Here is a 24043-nt window from a genome sequence, read left to right as displayed (position 1 = left end):
TCCCACACAGACTCTAGGTGTTCCCGCCCCGGGGGAACCAGCTACAACTACATCTGCTGCTCCGAGAAGCCCTCTTCTCGGTGGAAAATAAAGGATCTCATTCTCAAGGGTGCAGACATGAATGGTGCCTCTCTTTGTGGGTGGGAAGTGCCTCAGAACCTGGCAGGACTCGAGAACCTAGCCTGGAGCAAATGTGAGAAGCCCAACTCCAGCTGGCTTGATTGAGAAAGGACATTTATTAGAAGGAGACAGAGGACCCAGGATGTGGAAACCAGAGCGGGTCCAAAAAGCTTGGTGGCTGGACCCAAGAAACCAAAACCCATGAGCACACTCTCTCCGTCCCTCTCCCTCCTCTCAACTTTGATTCCCTTTCCTGACAGCTTTCTTTGGTCAGGGTTCTCCAAGTAGTTAAGGACTTTGCCATTACCTGCCCCAGAGTTTTACACCCTTAAGGCATCCAGCTGGAAAGGACAGAAGCTGGGGGGGGGGGGGGCGAGGGAGAAGCACCAGGGAGGGATCTGATTGGTCCATCTCAGGTTATGTATCCAGCCCTGGACCAATCATCGTGACCAGGGCATAGAGCACTATGATTGGCTCTACTTGGTCCCACAGCTCTGTGCTGTGGGTGGTGATTCATAGTTTCCTCCAGAATCACTGGCTGGAGCTGGGTAGAAGCCGTCCCCAGAAGCAGGAGAGAGATGTTCTAGATTGTAGAAGAGTATGTGACTCCCTCCATCAACCCCACCACACTTCGTTCAGAGGGATGACAAAAACAGATTCTGTTTTTCCCGAGTCAGAAGACCTTTGGCAGTACCTTCTGTTTTAGGGCACTACTGGGATGGTTCCATCCCGTCTCCCCAACACACACACACACACACACACACACACACACTGAGGAAGGCAAAGACCCCAGGCACCAGCTCTCTGCCACCCAGGCCTGCTTCCCAGATGATGAGCCCACACGGGTGCTTGGGCCATTCCTACCTGCCAGACACCCAGCATGGCCCTGCCCTTGGCCTCCAAGGCTATCTTGGGGAGGGGGACCCTCATATACAGGGAGACCCAAGGTGCACAAGGCCTTCCAGAGCACGCCATCCTGCCCCGCCTCCAGGCGGGCAGCTCCCGGTTTGAGCTGCCACCGTTCGGCAAGTTTGGGGTCGGGGCATCACTTCTTCCCACGTGGAGACCCCAGGCAGAGGCCGGAGAGGGGAGCAGCAGGGGTGAGAGGCAGCGGAAGGGGGCCCAGACGGAAGAAAGGGCAGGAAAGAATAAAGGTGGAAGATGGCCCCTGTCTCAGTGCATCACACTGCCCTCTGCTCTGGTGAGACACACATCAGAGACAGGTGAGGTCTTCTGTCATTGGTCTGTCGCTTGGTGTGCATTTACTGAGCTCCTACTATGTGCGGGGCACTAAGGCAGACCCCTGGGCTTGAGGGCTGGGTTAGGAACCCACCGCTGAGTTGCACAGAAATATAAGGAGATAAATGGTAACACCAACGGTGGGAGCCGAGTGGGGAAAACAACGGCAGTGCCGGACAGGTGATGGGCTTTCTCTTCAGGGTGCCCGGAAGAGGTGCCCAGAGGTGTGGGCGGTCACACTGACCACAGCCTTGCCACTGCACCCCCAAGCCCCTCAGTCTCCATTGCCTGCAAATCCGCAGCACGTCCACAGTTGCGTGCGCCCAGTCCCTCTGCGAGGGAGGGCCCAGGGTTAGGAGCCGCGTAAGGGGAGGCAAAAGAGGGCTGGACGCAGAGCTGACAGAGGGCAGGGAAAGGGCGGGATCGGAATGTAAACAAACAGTACATATCATGAACTGGGCTTAATGGAGACTCCAGTGAACTGCTTGTTTGTAAAATGTATTTTCCAAGCAGGTTTTCATGGACCCATAAGCGACAGGTCTCTCGGTCAGAAACCAGCTCTTGCCCCACTTGCTAGTGCAGTAAAAGCAATGACAGTATCTCCAGTCGGTGACCTAAGCCATCTCACTGTGTCCCACGGCCCCCTGCATGGCAGGTAACGTTGCCCCTGTGGCAGGGGTGAGGGAAGTCTCCTGTGATCTTCCGCCTCCAGCGCTGGGTGCCCGCACACAGTAGGCCCTCAATAAATACAAGTGGAGACACTAAATGGCGGCAGCAGGGCGGACTGCCATTATATCAACTGTAAAAGGTCAGGCTTTCCTCCCTTAAACAAGCCCGTGGCCAGGGCTGAAGCCGTGTCCATTAAAACGAGCCACACTGTTCCTGAGGCTCCATATTTGTAGCCTGTGCTACCAGCATGAGGGTCAATTCTGATCCTCAAAGAAAAAATCCGCCCCCCACTCCTCCCCTTACATTCTTTATCATTTGCAGACCAAAGAGACTTCCTGCCTTTGGTGAGAGAAAATATGAAGAAAAAGGAAAAAGATAGCTCTTGGACACTTCTTGTAACAGTGTAAATTGGTACAATCTTTTTAGAGTTGATTTGTCCTTAAAGGTGTCTGGCCTTTGTCCCAGCAATTTTGCTTCTAGGATTTCTGCTAAGACAATAATCGGAAACGCCCACAAACATGAATGAGCAGGGGTGCGATCCTCCGAGTACCTGACAAAATGGAAAACCTGGGACCTCCCCTGTCTATTAAGCAGAGTGTCCATGGCATAGCTGGCTCGGCCATGATGCAGCCACCTAAAACTCATGTTTTAGAAGGATGTTTAACGTTATGAGAACTCATTGTAATGTGACGTGAAGAGAAAAGCACAGGACACAGAGCAGCATGAGCACAGGTGTGCTAAGCACCTGGAAGGCGGGGCCGCACGCCCGCCAGGCAGGCACATCCAGGAGCCGTACCGTCTGGGTTCAAAGCCCACCTCTGCCACACACGACCAGTCGTGTGACCTTGGACAAAGTCGTCTCTGGACATCTGTTTTCCATTCTGCAATTTTGAGAGAGGAAGGGTTCCTCCCTCGTGGATCAGCAGAGAAATGCAAATCTAAAGGACAGTGAGCTATCACCTCACGCCTGCTGGGACGGCCACTATCAGAAAAACAAAAGCTAATGAGTGTCGGTGAGGGTGCCCAGCACTGTGTACTGCCGGTGTGAGTGCACAGTGATGCAGCCACCGTAGAAAACAGTGTGGAGGTTCCTGGAAACGTTAAAAATAGAATTTCTATAGGACCCAGCTATCCCACTTCTGGATATTCATCTAACAGAATTAAAATCAGGATCTTGAAGAGATATCTGTCCTGTCGTGTTCACTGCGTATTATTCACGAGCACCAAGCTGTGGAGACAGCCTACGTGGCCGTCGACACATGAGTGGATAAAGAGAATACGGTGTGTACACACAATGCAATGCTATTCAGCCATAAAAGAAAAGGCTATTCAGCCACGTGCAACCGCAGAGATGAAACCTGAGGACTCAGGCTAAGTGAAATAAGCCAGTCACACAAAGACGAATACTGTACGGTTCCACACAGATGAGGTGTCTTAAGCAATCACTCACAGACGCAGAGAGTGGAGTGGCAGTTGCCAGGGGCTAGAGGAAGGGGGGAATGGAGAGTCGCTGCTCCACAGGGGTGAAGTTTCCCTTGGGCGAGATGAGGGCGTTCTGGGGACCTGTTAGACAACACTGCACCTCTAGTTCACAATGCTCTATTGTGCACCAAAAGTTTTTTTAAGATGTAGCTCTCATGGTAAGTGTTTTTACTATGATAAAGGAGTTATTAATTAATTCATAACAATAAAAGAATAGCCTGTTCTAGTTAGGGGAGAGGGCAAGGCTGGGAACGGCAGACAGCAAATGTGTATGGTGTTTCTTTTTGTGGTATCAAAAATGTTCTAAAGTTAAATCATGGGATGGCTGTAGGACTCCATGAATATGCTAAAACACACTAAACTGTGCGCCTGAAATGGTAGGGTCGATGATACACAAAATCAGGCTATGTGAGTACTACATATAAAAGAGTAACAGGAAAAAGTAGTCCCCACCTTCTCGGTCTATAGTGAAGACTCAATGAATTACTCTGCAGGAAACCTCGGGGACAGTGCCTGCCACAGAATGGCACGAGCTATTACTAACTTCACACACACACAGCAGAAAAACACCTGAAGTATCTGACGATGGTTCTGTCTAGGAGTCAGCAGTATGGGCCAATGTTTCCTCTCATCTTATACTTTTTTTTTCAGCGACGGCTTTTAAGATTGGGGGAAGCTAAGCATCATTCTCTGAAAGGCAGAGGCTTTCTGCAGAGAGAGCCAAGAGGGGCTCTCGGAGGGAGAGAGGACCGCCTGCAAAGAGAGAGGACCTCTGTGCTGGGGCTGCCTGCCGGAGCCAACGGATTCCCTTGGAAAAAGCCGTCCAGAAACAGATGGCGAATGGCTGACACCTAGCGGCCAAGATGGGTATTACGTGCACACGCCATGTGGTCTTGACCTGAGGAACCTGCCCTTTGGTTCCATGTACCTAGATTTATATATCTATATATAGAGATATATTTAGCTACAAATTATTATATTAATTATAAATATTTCCCCATGGGGTCTGTTTATACTAGTAAAAGTTGGAGTCCACCCTAGTTTCTAACGGCAGGGAAATTATCGCCGGGAAGGAATCTGTTCCCGGCTGTTAAAGTGATTAATGGGGGCTACATCCATGGAGGAAAAAATGAAGATAGGAAATAAATAAAACGGAGTCACTTTAACCAAGCTACTAAAATCATTAGCATTACAAAGGTTGAGGCGTGAGGAGAGACTCCATTTTTGGTCTAACTAGCCTGGGAACTTGAACTTTTCTGGACCTTGCAGTTCTGTGCCAGTGCCTGGACACATGTGTGGACACACATGAGAACTCCAGACAGTCCTCCGATGGTGCCCTGAAGCACTCAGGTGTCCAGACCACTGACATCATCCCCAGATGGGACCAGACCACCTGGCACCATCTTCCGGGCCACCTGGCATCTGCCACCCCGACGGCCTGACATCTGATTGGTCGTCATCCGGACCAATCACAGCGCTGAGAGTGTAGGACTGATCATTCTCAAGAGTGCACCTTTTAAGAACTTGTAACTTTTCGTTCTTCCTTGGAACACTGTTGGGGTTTTGCCTAGTTATGGTCAAAGTTGGCAACCTCTAGGACCCTTGAAAAAAAATCCTAGTCATTTATTTCTAGCCAAGCCACCAGATGCTTTCTGAGGTTGTTCAACAACCATACAAAGAAAAGGGCAGCCCGTGTACACCCGAAACTGCTGCAGTCAAACCCCAGTTCTCAAACAAGTTGGTTCCCGACCAAGTTATTCTTGAAAAAAAAGCATCCTGGTGGTCAAACAAAACTTCGGGTCTTGAGTCTCTACCCGACGACCCTTTCGTGCCGACACCTGTCTGGTCAGTCACGTGTCTCTCAGGCAACAGACAAAGGAGATTCTGCTTTCAAACAAATCGCTCCTCAAACAGTTTTCCAGAACCTGTTAAGTTTGAGAACCGAGATTCCCCTGGACGTAATAGTGTTGAATGCAAACAGGACTTGGCAAATAAAATTAAAATAATAATAATAACAATAATCGCATGTCATACAGCACTATTTTGTAGAAAGATGCAACATATCACAAATTAAAAATAAAAAAACTGGTCGGGAAAGGCGCAGCCCAGATTGCAGGCCACAAGCACCCGCCTTCCCTCCCCTGCCCCTTCAGATCCCTGTGCTAATGGCCCCTTCCGGGCGGGGCCTCCTCCGGTCCCTCTGTCTGCACTGTCGGTCCTCGCCAACACTCCCTGTCCCCTTCCCGGCCTTCACTCCCCTCCAGCGCTCTCACTTCAGGCACTGTGTAATTTGGTTCTCTCTCCTGCCCCCGAGTGTCACCTGGAGGACAGCGATTTGGGCTGTCTTGTTCTTCAGATGATCGAACCCCGCTGTCTAAGTCAGGGTCCGAAACACAGCATATACCGAATGAGTATTTCAGGGGGATGGACGTTATGTGAAATCGGGATTAAGGAAACACAGTGCTGTGGGCTCACACTAAGCACTATTCTGCAGAAGCGAGAAGTGAGGAAGGACCTCGCCAGCCCTAGCAGCGTGTATCCGTTTGCCCAGGCCGCCAGCGCAATCCCACAGGCTGGGTGGCTTGAACAGCAGACATGTGTCTTCTCACAGTTCTGAAGGCCGGACACCTGAGATCAAGGTGTCTGTCTGCCGGGCTTTTCTCCTGAGGCCTCTGTCCTCGGCTGGCAGGGGGCTGTCTTCTTCCGACAACTTCGCGCGGCCTTTCCCCCGTGTGAATTTGTGTCCCCATCTCCTTTTCTTGGGACATCAGTCAGATGGAGTAGGGCCCACCCCGGTGAGCTCGGTGTACCTCGGCCACCTCTTTAAGGACCCTGTCTCCAAACAGAGTCACATTCAGAGGTACTGGGGGGTTGGGACTTCAACATATGAACTTGGGGAAGCATAAGTCAGCCCCTCACACGGAGAAGGGCAGCGGGCGTGGCTGGTGTTACCGCCCCACCAGCAGTGGGATTTCCGAGCCTCCAGCCAGGATCCAGAGCCTCCTCCACCTACCCAAGCTTCAAACACATTCCTGAGGGTCAGCGTGCAAGCTTAGTGCTCAGCCACTTACTTCCTCAGCACCTTCTCTGTGCTCAGGGTTCCGATCCCTGTACAAATGTGATTCCCCCTGGGAAGGGAGAATATACTCCTGGCTGATGTCAGCTTCCAATTTAAAAATTATTAAAACAGCTCAAACACCTCCTCCTCCATAATGGCCCCCCAGATGTCCTCTGGAAGCGCACTCTTTTCCCTAAACAGCCCATAGCTCTTGGTCTCTCTCCACATCCTGCTCTATTTGGGGTACTCAGGACCCCAGCCCAAGTGGGAGGTTGCAGGGCAGGGAGGACATAAGAACGCAGCCAAGCCTTGCACTTGGACTTGCAGCCTTGCACTCCCGCCCCCACCCCAGGCCAGGCGTGAAGACCCTGAAGCCGCTGCTGCTGCTGCTGCTGCTGCAGGTCCGTTGGGCAGGGGAGGCTGGCACCCCAGCAGCTTGGAGACTGGCTTTGTCCATCTGGAGCAGGAGGCCCCGGGACAAGGGTTTTAAATACCCTTCCGCCACACCCCAGCTCTCTCTGCTGTAACCAAACATAATGGTCACGGGTCAGAAGCCAGGACCCAGGTCCCCACCGAAAGGAACAGGGCACAGGTCAGATCAGATGGGATCAGAAAACGCAGAGAGACGTGTTTACCAGGGAGTAAGGTAGCATAGAGATACGGAGGACAAAGACGCTGGGGCCCCATGGGGCGGGACCCATTATCAGCGGGACCTTGACCTTCTTTGGTCCACAAGAGGGGCTCACCCCAGGCCACCAGCTCCAGTAGGTTCTTGCTGGACCCCAGGGCAGGTTCAGCTCAGGGGAGCCACCACGAGGAGCAGCTGGGGGCTGCAAGGGGAGGAGGGGGGCCTTCTGAGAATCCCTTTGTCCCTGCTGTGGGCCTGCAGGCCAACTCCTTGGTTACGCTCCAGTTCCCAGGAATTTTCCATACCCTGCTTGCTTAATATCTCTGTCCTCTGCCAGCCCCCTCCCAGGTTTCAAACATTTCCTCAGCTGCCTCCAGTTAACCCCTGCTCTGCCCAGCTCTGAATTTCTGCTTCCCCCCAAGCCTTCCGCCTGCCTTCTGCCCAGAGCAGGTGTCAGCTCCCTTGCTGAGGGCGGCCAGCCCAGCCATGGGAGGCTGGGACTGGGGCTGTGGGCCATGCCTCTCCCCCCCAGGGAGCCCACACAAGCACGTCCCTGACGCCAGTACCCACAGCCTCCTCTCTGCTTCCTGACTGTCCACAAGCGCTTGGACCACAGCATCCAGGGCCGTCCCTGCTCGAGGGCCCCCGGAGTAGGGGCTAGCGGGGTCCGAGATGGCTCTCACTGCCCATGCTCCTGGCTCCTGAAGATGAGTGGGCTCCTCCTGTGCCTGGGGGTAGCTCATTCATTCAATCCATTGTTCATTCATTCATTCACTCACACTTGCATTCACTCAGTTAGTGGGTAGAGAAGGTCTGTGTTGCACCAGCTGCCAGACGGCGTCCCAGCTGCTGCTCCCAGGCCTCCCGTGCCGCAGAGCTCCCTGCCCGTGGGCCGCCTTACCCATGGCCAACAACTCCATCTGCTGGAGCAGAGCTTCCTCCCCCGTGTGGGCCCCAGGACGGGCTTCGGGAGCTCTGAAACTGGGTGTGTGTCTGCATGTGTGTGGGTGTGTCTGCGTGTGTGTCTTCGTGTGTGTGTGTCTTCCTGGGAAGGGGGCCCTGAGCAGTCGCCACGGGCTCAGAGGCAGTAAGTGCTTGCAAGTGTAGGCTCAGGATCCAGACAGCCCAGCTTTGAACCCCAGCTCTGCGCCCGCCTGCAGCATAACCTTGAATAGTTACTGGGCCCATCGGCAAAGCATGAATAAGAGGAGCACCTACATCACAGGGTTGTTGAATGGGACTTAATTCACATAACGCACGTGCCTTTATACATGGTAGCCATTGCCACGCTCACGGGCCTCTGTGCCTTGCTGTGTCATCAGCTGCGATCGGCCTCCTGGTCCTGGGGACCTGTCTGGGAGGGAGGGGCTTTGTTCCACCTGCCCCAAGGAGAGGAGCTGGGCTGGGACAAGCGTTCTCTTGCCCAGGAGCGCCCGGCCAGCCCTCCGAGGTCTGGACACCAGACCCACTTAGCGAATGAGGAAGAGCCAGAGCCAGGATGAGGGGACTACCCCCGAAGCCTCTCGCATGGCTCCATTCCAAAGAACATTCTCCCCATCTCTCCCGGGCACCTCCCAGGCCCTGCAGGACAGGCACAGCCAGCATCGAGACCCTCGCTCGGAGCAGAGGCGTCGAGGATGCCAGCTCCGCCTCTTGCTTCTCTGCACCCTCAGCGAGCTGCTGAGCCTTCTCTGCGCCTCGGTTTGCCAGCTGTGCCTCTGTAAGATGGAGCTCCAGGACCCTGCATCGACCTCCCGAGGAGAGACCACGCGGGTCCTTGGCACAGCACACACAGGTGTGCTCGGCGTCGGCAGACTGTCACTACTGTTCACTTGACTGGGGACAGCTAGAGGGGAGACGTGTTCTCGGGGACGGGAGAAATAGGGCTCCCACCTCTGCACCCCACACTGCCTCTAGTTCAGAGGTTTTCCAAACTGCGTCCCTTTGACTCCCAGGGGTTCCGTGGAAACATCTTGCACGGGCTGATGGGTCTTGACCTGTTCTGCTGCCGGAGCAACTCACCTCCCGTTTTCTGTAATGGCATCGCGTGCAAGGAAGGTAAAGACATTTTTCTCCTAAAAATTAAATTACTGATGCAAAGTTCTACACATTGTAACAGAAGACAACCCAAGGTTTTTACAGGAGCGGGCACTTCCTACAAGGACACACAAAGGGCTGGCGAGCTCAAGAACACGGGCTCAGCGCTCCGATTCATCAGGAAATGCAAACTGACCCGACGGTGGGGGATGCCTCCTTCTACCCCTGCCCCCACACGGGCTGAAGCGGAGACGACTGACGCGGCCAGTGTGACGAGGGCGGGGAGCCACGGGAACCCTCACCCACGGCTGCGGGGAGGACTAAAGGACCGTGGCGCTCTGGAAGCGGAACACCTGCTCCCCTGTGGTCCAGCACTTCCGCTCCTGGGCCTCCGCCCAACAGAAACACGTGCGTGCGTGCATTCACCCAGGGACACGGCCTAGGCCACGGGTGGCAAACACAAGGCCCACTGGCCGAATCCAGGCTCCACCTTGCTTTATCCCTCCGGGTACCTTGTTTCTACCCAGCAGGAGTGCCGACTCCTTGCCCCTAGTTAGGGAGTTGTTACATTTATACAGTCCTGACATTACATGTGGCCCTTTGAAGGCCACCGCGAGGCTGCTGTGGCCCCCGGTGACATGAGTTTGACACCCCTGGCCTAGACTGTTCAGGGCAGCACTGTTCCTGAGAGCCCCACGCCCGGAGCTGCCCAACCGCCCATCAGCCAGCAAAGAGATCGATGAATGTCGATGCACACGGCGGAAGGACACACAGCAGTGCGAACAACCGATCCGTGACCACACGCAGCCCAAGGCGACCCCTCAAACGCGGTTCTGAGCACAGAAGTGGGACGCAGGCGCACGCGTGTGACGTGGGGCCGTGTATCTAAAGGGCGAGAGCAGGTCAAGTTCATCTTTGAAGTGAGAGAAGTGATTGTGCTTGGGGTGGAGGGGTGTGGCTGGAAGGGGGCTTTGGGGGTCCTCGTAACGTTGTTTCTGGGTCTGGTACCAGCAACACGGATACGTGCAGTTCTCGAAAACTCATCACGCTGTTCCCCAGGACACGCACGTGTCTGTGTGCATTTTCTATTTCAAGAAAAGCTTTCAAGGTGATGATGTAGCGTTGTAAGAAATCACTTGGGCCCCGACTGGTGTGGCTCAGTTGATGGGGTGTCATCCCGCAGAGCGAAAGGTCGGCAGTTCAAGTCCGGGTCAGGGCACATGACCGGGTTGTGGGTTTGGTCCCCAGCTGGGAGCGTGCAGGAGGCAACCGGGCACTGTTTCTCCCACACATCATGTCTTTCTCCCTCCCTTCCCCACTCTAAAAATGAGTAAATAAAATAGTTAAAACAGAGAAAAAGACATCACTTGGAAAATACATGAGCACTTAATTCTCCTTTAGAAAGTAACTCGCAAACACAGTGTGCACGGTACTATGTGGCCCCATCTGTGTAAGTCAATAAATACGTTCCTCTGCAGCATTAACGATGGATAGTCCTGGGCAGTGGGATTGAGTCCTTTTGCAATTTTTATTTACCTGTAAATAATTGACAATAAACATGCACACGCCTTGGTATACCTGGGCCAAACATGCTATTGCAAATTTAATTTGAAACACTTGTGGCCGCCTCTGGAGAAACCCGCAGGCCTGGGCCTGGGACGTACGTTCCCTGTGTCGTGGGAAGACTTCGTGCCGGGGCTGAGCGCCTGACGGAAAATTCCAAGGGGACCGGCCGTCCCCAGGCCTGTCTATCTGGCCAGCTCGATAACACCCGGCGTGCAGACATGCGCCATCCCGGCCTGGCCGGGGCTGAGCCCTTTAGATTACATTCCACTGCTTGATTGGGTGTGTTCACAGAACGTTGCTGACTGAACACCTGTGCTTTTGTTGGGGGCTGCCCTCCATCCGAGATACAGTTCCCAGCGTCCCTCAGAGCCCAGGGCCAGGCCAGGCTAATGGCAAAGTAAACGTCGTTGTCTAATCTTTGTGCCAGGCCAGTCTAGCCCGCTCAGGTTACATGGGCTCCCCGCTGGCTGGCAGCCACCCATCAGCCCTGGCTGGCGGTCCGCCCCCAGGGAGAGCACGCGGCGCTGGGATTCCACGTGTCCTCCCAAGAGTTCCTCTGGGGACTGGGTAGAACGGCTTCTCCGAGTGGGCCTGTGGCGAAGGCCGGAGACCGAAGACCTCACAGAAGGTCCGCCTCACACTCTGACCAGTGGGCAGACGCCAGGTGGATGGTGTGGGTGCAGAGCCTGGCCCAGGACAAGCACCTGCCAAGCCCAGAGCCTCTGGGACCCCAGTTCTAGTCCTGCTCGTATCACGTCTTAGTTTGAATGAACCTGAGCCCATCACTTACACCTGCTGAACTGTGTCTACAGGGGTAGTGCAGGGACAATCATTTTTATGTACGTATGTACGTATGTATGTATGTATGTATGTATTTTTAAAGCCTCACCTGAGGACCTGCTTATTGATTCTAGAGATCAGGAAGGGAGGGAGAAAGAGAGGGAGAGAAACACCGATGTGAAAGAGAAACATCGATCAGTTGCCTCCCGTGTGCACCCTGACTGGGGATGGAACCTGCAGCCTGGGCGTGTGCCCCCACCAGGAGTCAAACCCTCAACCTTTCGGTCCGCGGGATGGCGTTCCAGCCCAATGAGCCACACCAGCCAGGGCAGGAATGATAACTTTTTAAAAGCTCACGTACCCCAAAGCACTCAGAAAAGCACAAAGAGCCATGGGGATGCGCACCTCGCTGTATCGGTGCAGGTTCACCCGCATGCAGACCCACAGTGCCGGCGCCGTCCTCTGATCGCTGCCGCTGCCCGCGCAGGAAGCTGCCTCGCCGGGCGCTGAACCGGCCCCCAGAAGCAGACAGCCAGGTGCGCCTCGGTGGAGTTTGCCAGGAGGTTTCAAACCCCCGTAACACAGTTTTTATTGCTGCTGACAAATTAACACAAACTTAACGCAACTCACACTCACCTCACAGCTTCAGTGGGTCAGGAACCCAGGCTCCCGGCTCCGCTGGGCTGGGCCCTCGGCTTCAGGGCCTCTCACAAGTGCAGTCGGCCGGGTGTGGTCTCCTCCGAGGTTCCAAGGGCTGTCGGCAGGATGCAGGTCCTTGTGCATTGTCGGACAGGGGACCTCAGGTCCCGGCTGCCTGTCGGCTGGAGGTGACGCTCCGTCCCTTGCCTTGTGGGCCTCTCCGTGGTTGCTGCATCAGAGACAGTCTGAACAAAGACAGACGTGACCGCCTCATATAATACAATCACAAGAGCGACATCCCATCTGCTTTGCCGTACCCCGCTGGTTAGCCGCAAGGCCCAGGCCCTGCCTGTGCTCGGGGGAGGGGCTGACAAGGAGCAGGCGACCCAGAGGCTGGGGTACTTGGGAACCACCTGAAGTCTGCCATGAGCCTGGAATCGGTGCCACGGAGCGTGTCAGCCCCCAGGCCTTAAAACCTCTAATGAGAGGTGACAACTGTCTTCACCTACCCAAGAGCTCCCCATGGGTGTGACCCCAAGACCTTCCCGAGTGGAAAGGAATGAGGCCTCCCCTTCCGCCCTCTCCTGGGCCAATCAGAAACTCCTTGACGGCTCGGGCCCGTCTCCATCCTGCTCATAGAGGGACCCGCAGCGTGGACGGGGCCTGCAGGCGACCCGCCAGGGCATCTTCTTCTGCTTCCCGAACACGGTTTTCTGCTGCCCAAAACCACCACGTGGGCCCCACGGACAAGCTGTGCCCCCAAATCCATGCCCCTCATTAGACCCCGAGGCCCACAAGTCAGCTCTGGGGCGCGCAGAGGAGCCTGGGCGCCATCTGCTCCTCCGAAACGGATCCTGGCCACCGGCGAGCTTTGCCTCAGCCTGCCCCCTTGTCACGGCCATCCTTCGATGAGACGACAAAAGCAGGCTGGGCACAGATTTACCCACGGTTCCAAGGACAGAAGTAGAAGCAGGGCTGGTGAGCAGGCTGTCCGTGCCTTCCTCACCAGCTCCGGTGGCATCGTGGCAGTTTATGCAAAATGAATCCAGCGTGTCCCTTCTACGATGCCTCCCCAGGCACAGCCTACTGCCCAATTTTCCCTCCGCTCCCATGGGTGGGACTGTCACTGGCTGTGTGTGTCACCTGCTGCGAAGTCAGGTGCTTCGGGTCTATTGTCACGAGGTGCAATTTACCTTTTCAGGTGTATAGTCTAGAGACTATATTTCTATCACTCCAAATAGGGGTGAAATATTTCTATCACCCCAAAAAGGTCCCCCACACCCCTTGGTAGCCAATCTCCTCCCCCCCAGCCCCTGACCTGTTCTCTGTCCCCGTTTACTTTTTTAAAGATTTTATTTATTTGTTTTTAGAGGGAGGGGAGGGAGAGAGAGAAACACCGACATGAGAGAGAAACTTCAATCAGCAGCCCTGTACCCACCACACAGTGTGAGACACCAATCACCTTTGAAGACCCCGCCTGACCCCCACCCCAGAGCATGCCCCTCCCTCCCTCCCAGCGGCAGCCTTCCCCCAGGGGTTCCCATCTGCTGCTCCTAGGGCTTGGGCAGCCATCTTTAGGACCATCAGCCCGAGGGTGAGAGCGTAGCTCTAAGAAGAAAGGCTCGAGGGGGAGGGACAGAGTGAGAGGAGGAAGTAGGAATCAAACAAACGATGTGAAAGTGGAAAATACAGGTCAAGGATCCACATCTGTGGCATGAAACTGACTTAACAGGCGAACTGGAAATACAAACAGGCTTTGTACTAACGAACCCCACCCCTCTGTACTCACTCAGAGGCACGGGGTGGGGGGTGGGGGGATTTGGAGCTTTACTGGAATCTATGTCTCCTGATACTGAGAAAACCTGGGGTGGCCCAGGGGATCTGATTTCAGAACAAGACCGGCAGATAGACCTCACCACCTACTGCTGACCTCCCCCCAATATCTCCCCATCCCCACCTTTCCTGAATCAAAGTTTTCACTCCACTTCGTCTACTGAATAAACCCCATAGAGAACCCACTGGGTTGGTAAGCATCCTCTTTGAAGAAGGGACTCTCTCAGGACTTTCTCTTCAGGAGAAATGACTTCCTGAGTCATTCACACTTTAGTCTAAATTTTCCCAAGATGGCTTTGCTCCACTGTAACTGAGTCAGACAAGTTTAAGATGGAGAACATGGGAGAGCCAGGCCCACTGGGTTCTCAAAGGTGGAAGCTTCAAGCAACCTGAGAGGGCGGAACAGGAGCAGCGGGATGGGAAGGTGGACAGAAAGTGAGGAGCACAGATTCCGAAGACACAGCTGGCCTGATTCAGAAAAGGCAGCATTCTTCCACCTGTTCCGCCCTCTCTTCTTCCACTGCTGCGCGCACCACTTTCCGGGACTCGGCCCAGCTGCCACTCAACAGCCGCAGATAATGACATTTCTGTAGGGACATGTCTGGAGTCCCAAGCCACTGACCCATGAATGTGCTTTGGGGTCGCAGCTACAGGAACATGGCCCATCACTAGGTGGGAAGCTGGTCTCCGAGAACCCGGCCATCTCTCCCACTGGGACAAATCAGGGTAACTGAGCTCCTTGGGCATCGGTTAAACGTGAAAGGCACGTTAGACCAATTTCGTTGACATATTCAGCTTGTCCAGATGCAATGCATTTCATGACCTAAGACGTACGCCTCCAGTCCATCACTCGCTCTTCCAGCCACAGGGAGGGGTTACCATGGAAAGCTTCTGTACCGGAAACGTCTCAGAACAGGGCTCAGGGGCAGGGGCAATCTTATCGAGAAACGTTCTGTTTGGGTTGGGAGAATGGGTGATATCTGAGGGCTGATAAGGCCGACTCCTGAGCACTTGGGCAGTATATAAGGAGCCGCTCCTGCCTGCGGCTGCACACTCTCCACCGCCTCCGCTTCTCTGGACACTCGGGCCCCGGGAAGAACCATGAAGTGGCTGCTGCTGCTCAGCGTGGTGGCACTCTCTGAGTGTGTCCTGTACAAGTGAGTTTGCTGCCTGTCACACTGCCTTTCTTTCCACCATCTTCTTCTTCCCTTGTATGGCGCCTCTCCTGACCATTCCTCAGTGCTCTCTCTGCCCTTTCGGGAAGCCAGCACTACAGGTGTGGTTAACTGCTCAGAGGAAAGGAACATTATATCCATGTAAACGAAAGAGAGCGGGACCGAGAGCCCAGCATGACTCTCTTGGGAGGACTTACTTTTTTCCAGTGAGAGTCTCTAGACCCCACGGAGTCAAGTGCTAATGGTGGAATTTTGTTAGAGACCTCAAAACGCTCCCAAGCCCGAAGCGCTCCATGCAAGACCTACCCAGGTGGCACACCCAGGCGTAACTGACTGCCTATGGCTTCCTCAGGGCCAGCCTGGGGTCGGTTCCCACTCCCCCAGGGGGCCAGGCGACTCGGGACAACCACAGGGCCCCCTTGTGTTACTGTGCCCCAAAGGGGAGCATCTCCCATCTTGACTCCCTCCTCCCTGCATCTCTCTTGGGTCAGCTTCCTTTTCCTTGCTGGGGTCCCCAGGAGCACCCCAGGAGCAGGCTCCTTGACTAATTACTCCTCTGCCTCCAAACCATCCCTTTGCAACATTCGCCACAGGGTTCCTCTGGTCAGAAAGCAGTCCATGCGGCAGAAACTGATCCAGCATGGCCTGCTGGAGGACTTTCTGAAGACGCACAACTTCAACCCAGCCAGCAAGTACTTCAAGGAGGTCGCCGACTTGGCGGCCACCCAGCCCCTTGAGAACTACATGGACGTGAGTGCACAGGCGGGCGGTGGGGGCTTAGGAGAGAGAGGGCCCCAGGGGTCTTGGAAGATGGACCAGAACTCTGAGGCCCCAGGCAGTCCCCCAGGAGTCTGCTCCCTGGATCTCAGAGGCACAGGGAGGGCAGGAAAACTCGCTCATTCCTTCCTTCCTTCCTTCGTTCACCCAGTGTCACGCATACAGAGCTCCTTGTGGTGTGGTGGGCACGGTGCCGGGCCGGGAAACAGCAGTGAGCAAAACCAGGCCCGGCCCCCACCCCCTTGGAGCTTACAGTCTAGTAGGGAGAGACAGACAGCACTCCGTGAGCCTCACAAAGCATGAGAAGTACAACCAGGCAAGGGCCACAGTGAAGTGACACCCTGTGCCAGTGTGGCAGGTGGCAGGTGGCAGGCAGGGACAACCCCCTGGAGCAATGAAGGAAAAGTGAGGGTTCCAAGAGGGTGGCAGAGAGTCCCGGGGAGCAGGAGGGACCCCTGTCAGACACCGTGACAGCGGGGAGCAGAGTGCGTCGGAGGAAAGGAAGCCAGGTGAGCGTGGAGATCAGGAAGAGAGGGAGGGGGAGGAGGTGCAAAGTGAGCTGGAGGGTCAGTGGGAGCAGCCAGGCGGAGACTCTGATAACCATCTGTATCTTAAGTGCCATGGAATCATCCTAACACATGGTTGACAAGGTCAGACTGAAATTACGGGAAGATCACTCTGACCCTTCTATTTGTCCTTCAGCAAAAACACTGCGTGTCCCCTGTGTGAGTGGCACTAGGCCAAGGGTGCAAAGCAGGGACACCTGTCATTAGGAGTTTAGCCTCTGAATTCTGCCAGGCCTGGTGCACATCTAGGCACTAACGGTCCTGGTGACCTTGAGCAAGTAGTTTACATTCTCTGAGTGAGCCCCAGGGTCCAGTCTGTCAAACAGAACCGCTAATACCCACTATCAGAGGGTTGTCCGAGGAATTAGTGCAATAATGTTTGTTTGTTTGTTTGTCTGTTTGTTTTGGAATACTTAGCACAGGGCCTGGCCCCTGGTAAAGCTAGCCCATGTACTTGCATGTTTATGAAGCACCTACTATGTGCCAGGGGCTGTGCAAGGAGCTGAGAAAACGGTAGTGAATAAGCAAAGTTCCTGGAGCTTCTATTCTGGAAGAGAAGGCAAACAAGTGACAAATAAATAAGTATGTAAGATAATGTCAGGCAATGACAAGTGGTAAAACATTAGAGTAATTGGAAAAAGACTAAGGAGGAAGGGCTAACTTAGCGTGATCAAGGAGGGCCTCTCGGGGGAGGTGACGTTGGTTAGCGCTCTGAATAACTGATGAGGAGGAGGCAGCCGAGGAAAGATGGAGAGTAAACATTTCCCAGGCACAAGACACAGCAAGGACAAAGGCCCAGGGATGGGAAGGAGGCGGTCCTCATCGAAGCCCAGCAAGACCAGCATGGCTGCAACCAACAAGGAAAGTGCTGGCACGGAGAATAAAAACCCTGACTACGCCCTTTTGCGGAGCCTGCGGTGCCCACTGAGATTCAGGACGAAGATATACGGGCGGGTTTCAGTGCCTTATGTATCTCCTGGTCAACAATGTAACGAACACGCGTGTCAGCCTTTCCTGAGCCGGGCACATTGAGGGCCCACGCTGTCCTCCAAGAACACGCGAGACCAGGACAGACAAGACGAGGTTACTGGGAGGTGTTAGTGGTGCGCAGAAGAGAGCAGTCAGAGAACTGGGGACAATCCGGGAAGACTCCGAGGAGGCGGGGAGACCAGGCTGGGCCTTGGAAGAGGGACGCATGGAACAGGGAGGGAAAGGCAGGAATGCAAAGGGGAAGGCGGGAGGTGGGCTGAGGAGCCCAGCCAGAGACAGTCGCTGGGGAGGCGGGGGTGGGGAGCTCCGTGTCGTGAGCTGTGCTGTCCCCCGCCGCCGCCCGGCAGATGGAGTACTTTGGCACCATCGGCATCGGAACGCCCCCTCAGGAGTTCAACGTCATCTTCGACACCGGCTCCTCCAACCTGTGGGTGCCCTCCGTCTACTGCTCCAGCCCTGCCTGCTGTGAGTGCCCAGCCCTGCCCACCCCGCACCCGAGGGCCCAGGGGCCCCGCACGCTCGGGGGCTGCAAGTCGGTTCCTTTCAAGCCTGCTGGGGCCACTCGGGATCCGCTCAGCAGGCATTTGCTGTGTGCCCAGCACTGCGCTCAGGTGCCTGGGGGGCAAAGCGGTGACTCACACATGGTCCCAGTGCCCCAGGAGTCCAGGCCAGTGGCAGAGAGAAGCAGGCAGCCACGGGCCTGCACCTCGCAGTGTTTGGCTGGGGCGTCCTGTGGGGTCAGCTGCGGACATTCCATCAGTGAGATTGTCCCAACTGGTCTAACCAGACAGCATGAAACCTGGGAACGCTCGGGCTCCAAAATCTAGGGAAAGGTAACCCATCTCCTCCAAAGCACCCACCCCCCCCAGCTCAGAACCCAGGCACCCACCCCAGGAAGACCGCCCCGGACCGTGACTCCCCACCAGCTGTCGGAGGTTGACGGCGTCGCTTCTTGCCCCCACAGCCAACCACAACCGCTTCAACCCTCAGCAGTCCTCCACCTACCAGGCCACCAGCCAGACGGTCTCCGTGGCCTATGGCACCGGCAGCATGACAGGCATCCTCGGATACGACACCGTCCAGGTGAGCTCCTGCTGGGGGGGCCGCCTCACCCTGCCCAGCCCTGGGACCCACTGCCAGGAAGCTTGGGGGCCCACCACCACCAGCACCCCCCAGAACCAGCTCATTCCAGCAATGTGGGTCTCCATGATCCCAAAGTCACCTGATGGGGGAACTCGGAAGGGGCAGTGGCAGAGGCATCACAGACATTTCCAGGTAAGGCAGCGGTGGGTAAAGGGTGGCGCCCAGTGCCACAAGCCCGCCTCAGCCCCACCCAAGCCGAGTGCTATGGAGAAGCTGAGAAAAGGCTCAGTTCTCTTTCAGCACCTCCTCCTCCTCCTCGCCCCCACTGCGGGGGCCCCCACCCCAGCCCTAACGCTCCCCCAGCTCCCCTCTTCCAGGGCGCAGCACGGGGGGTGGGGGTGGCAAGGGCTCCAGTTTGCCTGGGGTCTGCCCTGCCTCCGACCCTCAGACACACGAGCGCACGGTGACCATCTGCTCTGCAGCAAACTCACACACCGAGGCGCCGACTGCGGCCATCTGGAGCTCAGCCGCAATGGCCCCTGCAGCAGAACAACCAGTGTCCTCGGGGCTCGGCCCCTCTCCCGTCCTTCCATCCCGCCTTTACCCAGAGGCAGAGTCCGGCACAGGATGAGCCGGGACGCTCTGGGACCCGCGCTGGTGGCACCGCTGCTGCACAGAGCCCGGGGGGCGGGAGCCGATCACGAACCACGCGGTTTCCCCTGTCAGGTCGGAGGCATCGCTGACACCAACCAGATCTTCGGCCTGAGCGAGACGGAGCCCGGCTCCTTCCTGTACTACGCGCCCTTCGACGGCATCCTGGGCCTGGCCTACCCCAGCATCGCCGCCTCCGGGGCCACGCCCGTCTTTGACAACATCTGGGACCAGGGGCTGATTTCCCAAGACCTCTTCTCCGTCTACCTGAGCTCGTGAGTCGGGGCAGACAGGTCACGGTCCCCTGGCCCCAGCACGGGGCTGTCCAGGGCTGGGGGTTGTGAAGAGGGTCTTAGCAAGCGAGGGGTGGATAGGGTCAGCGTCTGCGGCTCGGGAGGTGTGTTTGTAGCGAGGACGGCGCCGGGCCCTCTGGGACCAGCCGCCTTCATCCGTCTCACCTGGCCAGCGAGCTACCCTGTCCCCTGGACTCACCCAACCCCAATGCCATTAGCCGTTTGCTCGGCAGCACCGGCCCCCTCATCGCCGGCCCCCCAGAGACCACCATCTGAAGTGAATCTGCTTGAAACGGGGGCCAAAATGTCACAGCCAGAAATGAAAAAAAAAAATGGGTTGAGATTTATATCCTGAACAGCGGAACTTGTAAAGGATGAAAGCACGTCTCTTTCGTTAGTTAACACCAGGTGTTGACTGTGAGTTCATTCCACGACCATGGAAAGTGAACCGGGTGTCGGTTGAGTAGAGGTTTGGGCAGGAATACCTGAGGGTGTCTCCCCCTTCCCCCGAGACGCCCAAATCCTCCTCTTCTGAAGCGGTTTGTCACGGCGGGTGTGTTTCCCCAGTTGTCCGCGGTTCTGTGACGCGCGGTGGGCCGCGTGTGCTGTCAGACGTGATCGGGGGAGGGGGTGGGGTTCGCGGAGTGGGGACTGTTTTACCTGCGGCCAGTTCTCTGGCAGCTCATTTCTCCGTCCGCACCTGCCCCCCTGCCTAACCCGAATCTGCGGGTTTAGACCATGACGATTCCAGGAGCAGGGACCTCTGCAGCTTCCAACAGAGAGGCCCTTCCATCCTTCCCCTCCCCCACCCCCCGGCGGGGGGGGGGGCACTTAATACCCAAGTCAGCCCTTAAACGCATTGGCCCTTACAGGTATTTCATGCAGGGCCGCCTCCTCTCTCAGCTGCATCAGTTTCTCAGTCTCAGCACTATTGACATCTTGGACCAGATGGCCAGCAATTCCTTGCTGCCGGGGGCCGCCTGCGCCTTGTAGGATGTTTAGCAGCCTCCCTGGCCTCTCCCTCCCAGACGCCAGTGACGGCCCCTACCCACATCCAAGCATGCCCATCAAAAACACCTCCAGACACTGGCGCGTGTGCCTGGGGGGTGAAATGCCCCTGGCTGAGAATGAACACGACACTCTCAAGTCCTTCAGAGCAAACATGGATTCATTTCACATGCTCTGGAGCCAGAAAGACCTAGGTTCTAATCTTGGCTCTGCCACTCCCTGGCTGTGTGACCTTGGGCAAGTCGCCTCACCTCTCTGTGCCTGTCTGTAAAGTGGAAATCACCATCATCATCATCATGGCCATAGCAGGGGCCTTGGTGGCCTCTGTCACACACTCAGCAAAGCTCCTTGCACAGGCTAGAGACCAAAATAGAGAGCAAACTTCCATAGCAAAAAAAAAAAAGAAAAAGAAAAAGAAAAGAACAGAAAGAAAGAAAAAAGGCAGCTCTTAGAGTACATGTAGTTTATGTTTGTTTGAATGAATGAATGAAGGAAAGAATGCATTCCTGGTTTTCCCCCCACTTTTCACAGCAATGACCAGAGCGGCAGCGTGGTGATGTTCGGTGGCATCGACTCTTCTTACTACACTGGAAACCTGAACTGGGTGCCTCTGTCCTCCGAGACTTACTGGCAGATCACCGTGGACAGGTGAGACCATTGTGGATGGGCGACGTCCTGGCTTGGACCCCAGGCCCTGTTTCCTTACAGAGTCCTAGTCAGCTAAGCTTTTCAGGGTCCTGCTGGAACAGCCAGCACAGGGACGGGTACCCCGGGAGGTAAAGGTGGGAGCTGGCCAAGCCAGAGAGACCCTGGACAGGCACTTCGCTGGAGGAGGAGAGCTGTCTGAGCCCCCAGACACTCTGCAGGGATGAGACAGCCACTTTCCTTCTGGTCGCAGAGGCAGGACAATCTACTGGCATCCCCAGGGAGAGCTGGAGGACCTGGCTGTCCACCTGTCTCAGCACTTAGGGGACCTGTGAACGGGCCCGTGCTCCTCCTGTTCCAGGAAAAATGTCACTGTTAGTCTAGGGATGGGGCAAACCGACTGAGAAGTTGTTTCAGCTGTTCTGTCCCTGCTTCTCCTACGGGGCCTGCCCACCCCCCACACAGCCTCACTCCCCAGCTGTCCTTGCCTCCCCTCCCCACCCCCCGCAGGCCTGCTAGAGGGACCAGTCACCCAGGTTTGCCCAGGCCAGAGCAGGGTCCTGGGACATGAAAATCTTCAGGACTAAAACCAGGACAGCCCTGCTAAACCAGGATGCGCTGGTCCCCCTATGTCTGTCCCAGCCAGGCCGCAACCCTGTCAGTTCTTCCAACTCCCGCCCCCGCTCCTCTTGTCTCCATCCCTGCCCACCTGCCGCACTACACCTGCCTCCAGCCCTTCACCTCCTGGCAACCTTTGGGCACCTGCTTCCCTGGGAAGCCTCCCTGGCTGCTCCTCGTCACCACCACCCTCACTCTGGATTGTGGTTCCGTCCCCCTGCCGTGTGCCCTGTTCACCCTGCCCTTCCTTGACCGCAACTTACCTTTCCAGCTAGGCTGTGAGCCCCCGCAGCCAGAAACTGCGCGGCTGTCTTGTTAGGCTTTGCATCTCCCAGGCCTGGCACCGAGTCGCGCTCAGTGCATAGCTGCGGAGAAATTAGTGCACGAACGAATGTACGCGTGAAGGAGAGAAGCTGACATTCCATATATTGGCCAGCGGGTGGGGAAGAGGGACCCTCTGGAGTCCCTCGGTTCCTCCTGGGGACGAAGGAAACCCTAACTCGCATCTCGCCCGCAGCATCACCATGAACGGCCAGGCCATCGCGTGCAGTGGGGGCTGCCAGGCCATTGTCGACACCGGCACCTCTCTGCTGGCTGGCCCCACCAATGCCATCGCCAACATCCAGAGCTACATCGGAGCCAGCCAGACCTCGAACGGCCAGGTAAACCCGGCCCTGGTGGCCCTGGTCTAGGCCCAGGTGGCGGATCTGCCACACCGAAGGAATGCAGCCTGAATTCTAACCCTTCCCTCCTTCCAGATGGCGGTCAGCTGCTCGGCCATCAGCAGCCTGCCCAACATTGTCTTCACCATCAACGGCATCCAGTACCCGCTGCCCCCCAGCGCCTACATCCTGCAGGTAAGGGGGGTCCGGGCCTCCCACCTAAGCGGGCCCCTAGGATGTGGCCACATCCTCCCCCTCCGCACGAGCTGTGGCTCACATCCGCCCCGGACAGCCTCCAGAGAAAAAGAATACATTACAGATAAAGGCAGGAGTGAGGGCGTGGACCCAGTCCCCGCCCCACCCACAGGAGAAAAGTAAGGCACACAATGGTGGCATGGAAAGAATTTCTAGGTGAACACCTGAGTCCACACCCCAGGTTTCCATCGCTAGCCTGTTGATGCGCGTGTGGTTTAGCGGCGCTGGGTGAGAGGAACCACCCTGAAGCCAGTAAGGGTTGGGCAAATGAAAGTCACAGCTTGTATGGGGTCAGGGATAATGTGCTCCTATGTCTCTACCAAGTAACACACCTTCGGTCAGACAAAGCACAGGAAAACCCCTTACTTTCTGCTGTGATGCCAGGAGGGAAACTTGTTTCGCCCAGGAGGTCGATACTATCCAGCAAGAGGTCCTTGTGTCCGGGCCACTCCCCACAAGATGCTGGTTAATTAGTAGGGTGAACCCCTGAGCATTGGGGTTTTTCAAAGCTTCCTAGGTGACTCCAGCATGCACCCAAGGTGCCCACAGCCTTGGTGAATGACAAGGACTAATAGCCGACCTGGTTTGTCGCTGAACGGGATCAGGATCATGAGAAAAGGCTGTGTCACCAGGGCTTGTCCAAAATCCTCCCCGGCAGCTTGCTTCCTAAACCCCTTCGCTCCGGTGCTGACGTCAGGCTTTGCGCACCTGCCAGAGACACTGGGCGATGTCTCGTAGCCCCTGGAAACCGACAGTGCAGGGAACAGCTCCTGCAGGCAGGCCCCAGGCAGAAAGAGCCCAGTCCCCGGACCCGAGCCAGGAAGCTCCTCCGTGCATGTGCCTGGCAGCGGGCCGTGGCCCCTGGGGCTCCGTCCGCCAGCGCCCGTCCCTGCGGAGTCTGTGTCCCATCTCCAGTTCCCTTCTCCTCTCCTCCAGAGCCAGCAGGGCTGCGTCAGCGGCTTCCAGGGCATGAACCTGCCCACCGCCTCCGGAGAGCTCTGGATCCTGGGCGACATCTTCATCCGCCAGTACTTCACCGTCTTCGATAGGGGCAACAACCGGGTCGGCCTGGCCCCCGTGGCCTAAGCCTGCGTCTTTCCGGCTCCTTCCCGGGAAGATCCGGCCCCCCCGCCCCCCTCCGCTCCGCGCCCACTCGAGGTGTACATAAGTCTCCCCGCTGCCCTGCCCGTGAGATCGTGGAGGTGGAATCTCTGTCCTGACCCCTACAACGCCAATAATGTAGAATAAAAACATGACCTCCTGAAAAAA

General features: G+C 56.2%; 1 protein-coding gene across 1 annotated transcript; it reads left to right on the top strand.

Moving 5' to 3' along the window:
• The first annotated feature begins 15052 nt into the window (after positions 1-15052).
• LOC123829204 (pepsin A) lies at positions 15053-24043 on the top strand. The gene is made up of 9 exons (XM_045854728.1): positions 15053-15208; positions 15820-15976; positions 17907-18024; positions 18524-18642; positions 19369-19568; positions 21126-21242; positions 22375-22519; positions 22616-22714; positions 23711-24043. Exons 1-9 carry the CDS (start codon positions 15153-15155, stop codon positions 23858-23860), a joined length of 1161 nt encoding a protein of 386 aa, XP_045710684.1. The 5' UTR covers positions 15053-15152; the 3' UTR covers positions 23861-24043.

Source organism: Phyllostomus hastatus, unplaced genomic scaffold (assembly GCF_019186645.2).
Source record: "Phyllostomus hastatus isolate PE091 unplaced genomic scaffold, TTU_PhHast_1.1 phas_scaffold_11, whole genome shotgun sequence".
NCBI classification, from domain to species: domain Eukaryota; kingdom Metazoa; phylum Chordata; class Mammalia; order Chiroptera; family Phyllostomidae; genus Phyllostomus; species Phyllostomus hastatus.
The sequence above is the reverse complement of the archived record's forward strand: the minus strand, read 5'-3'. Positions and strand labels throughout refer to the sequence as shown.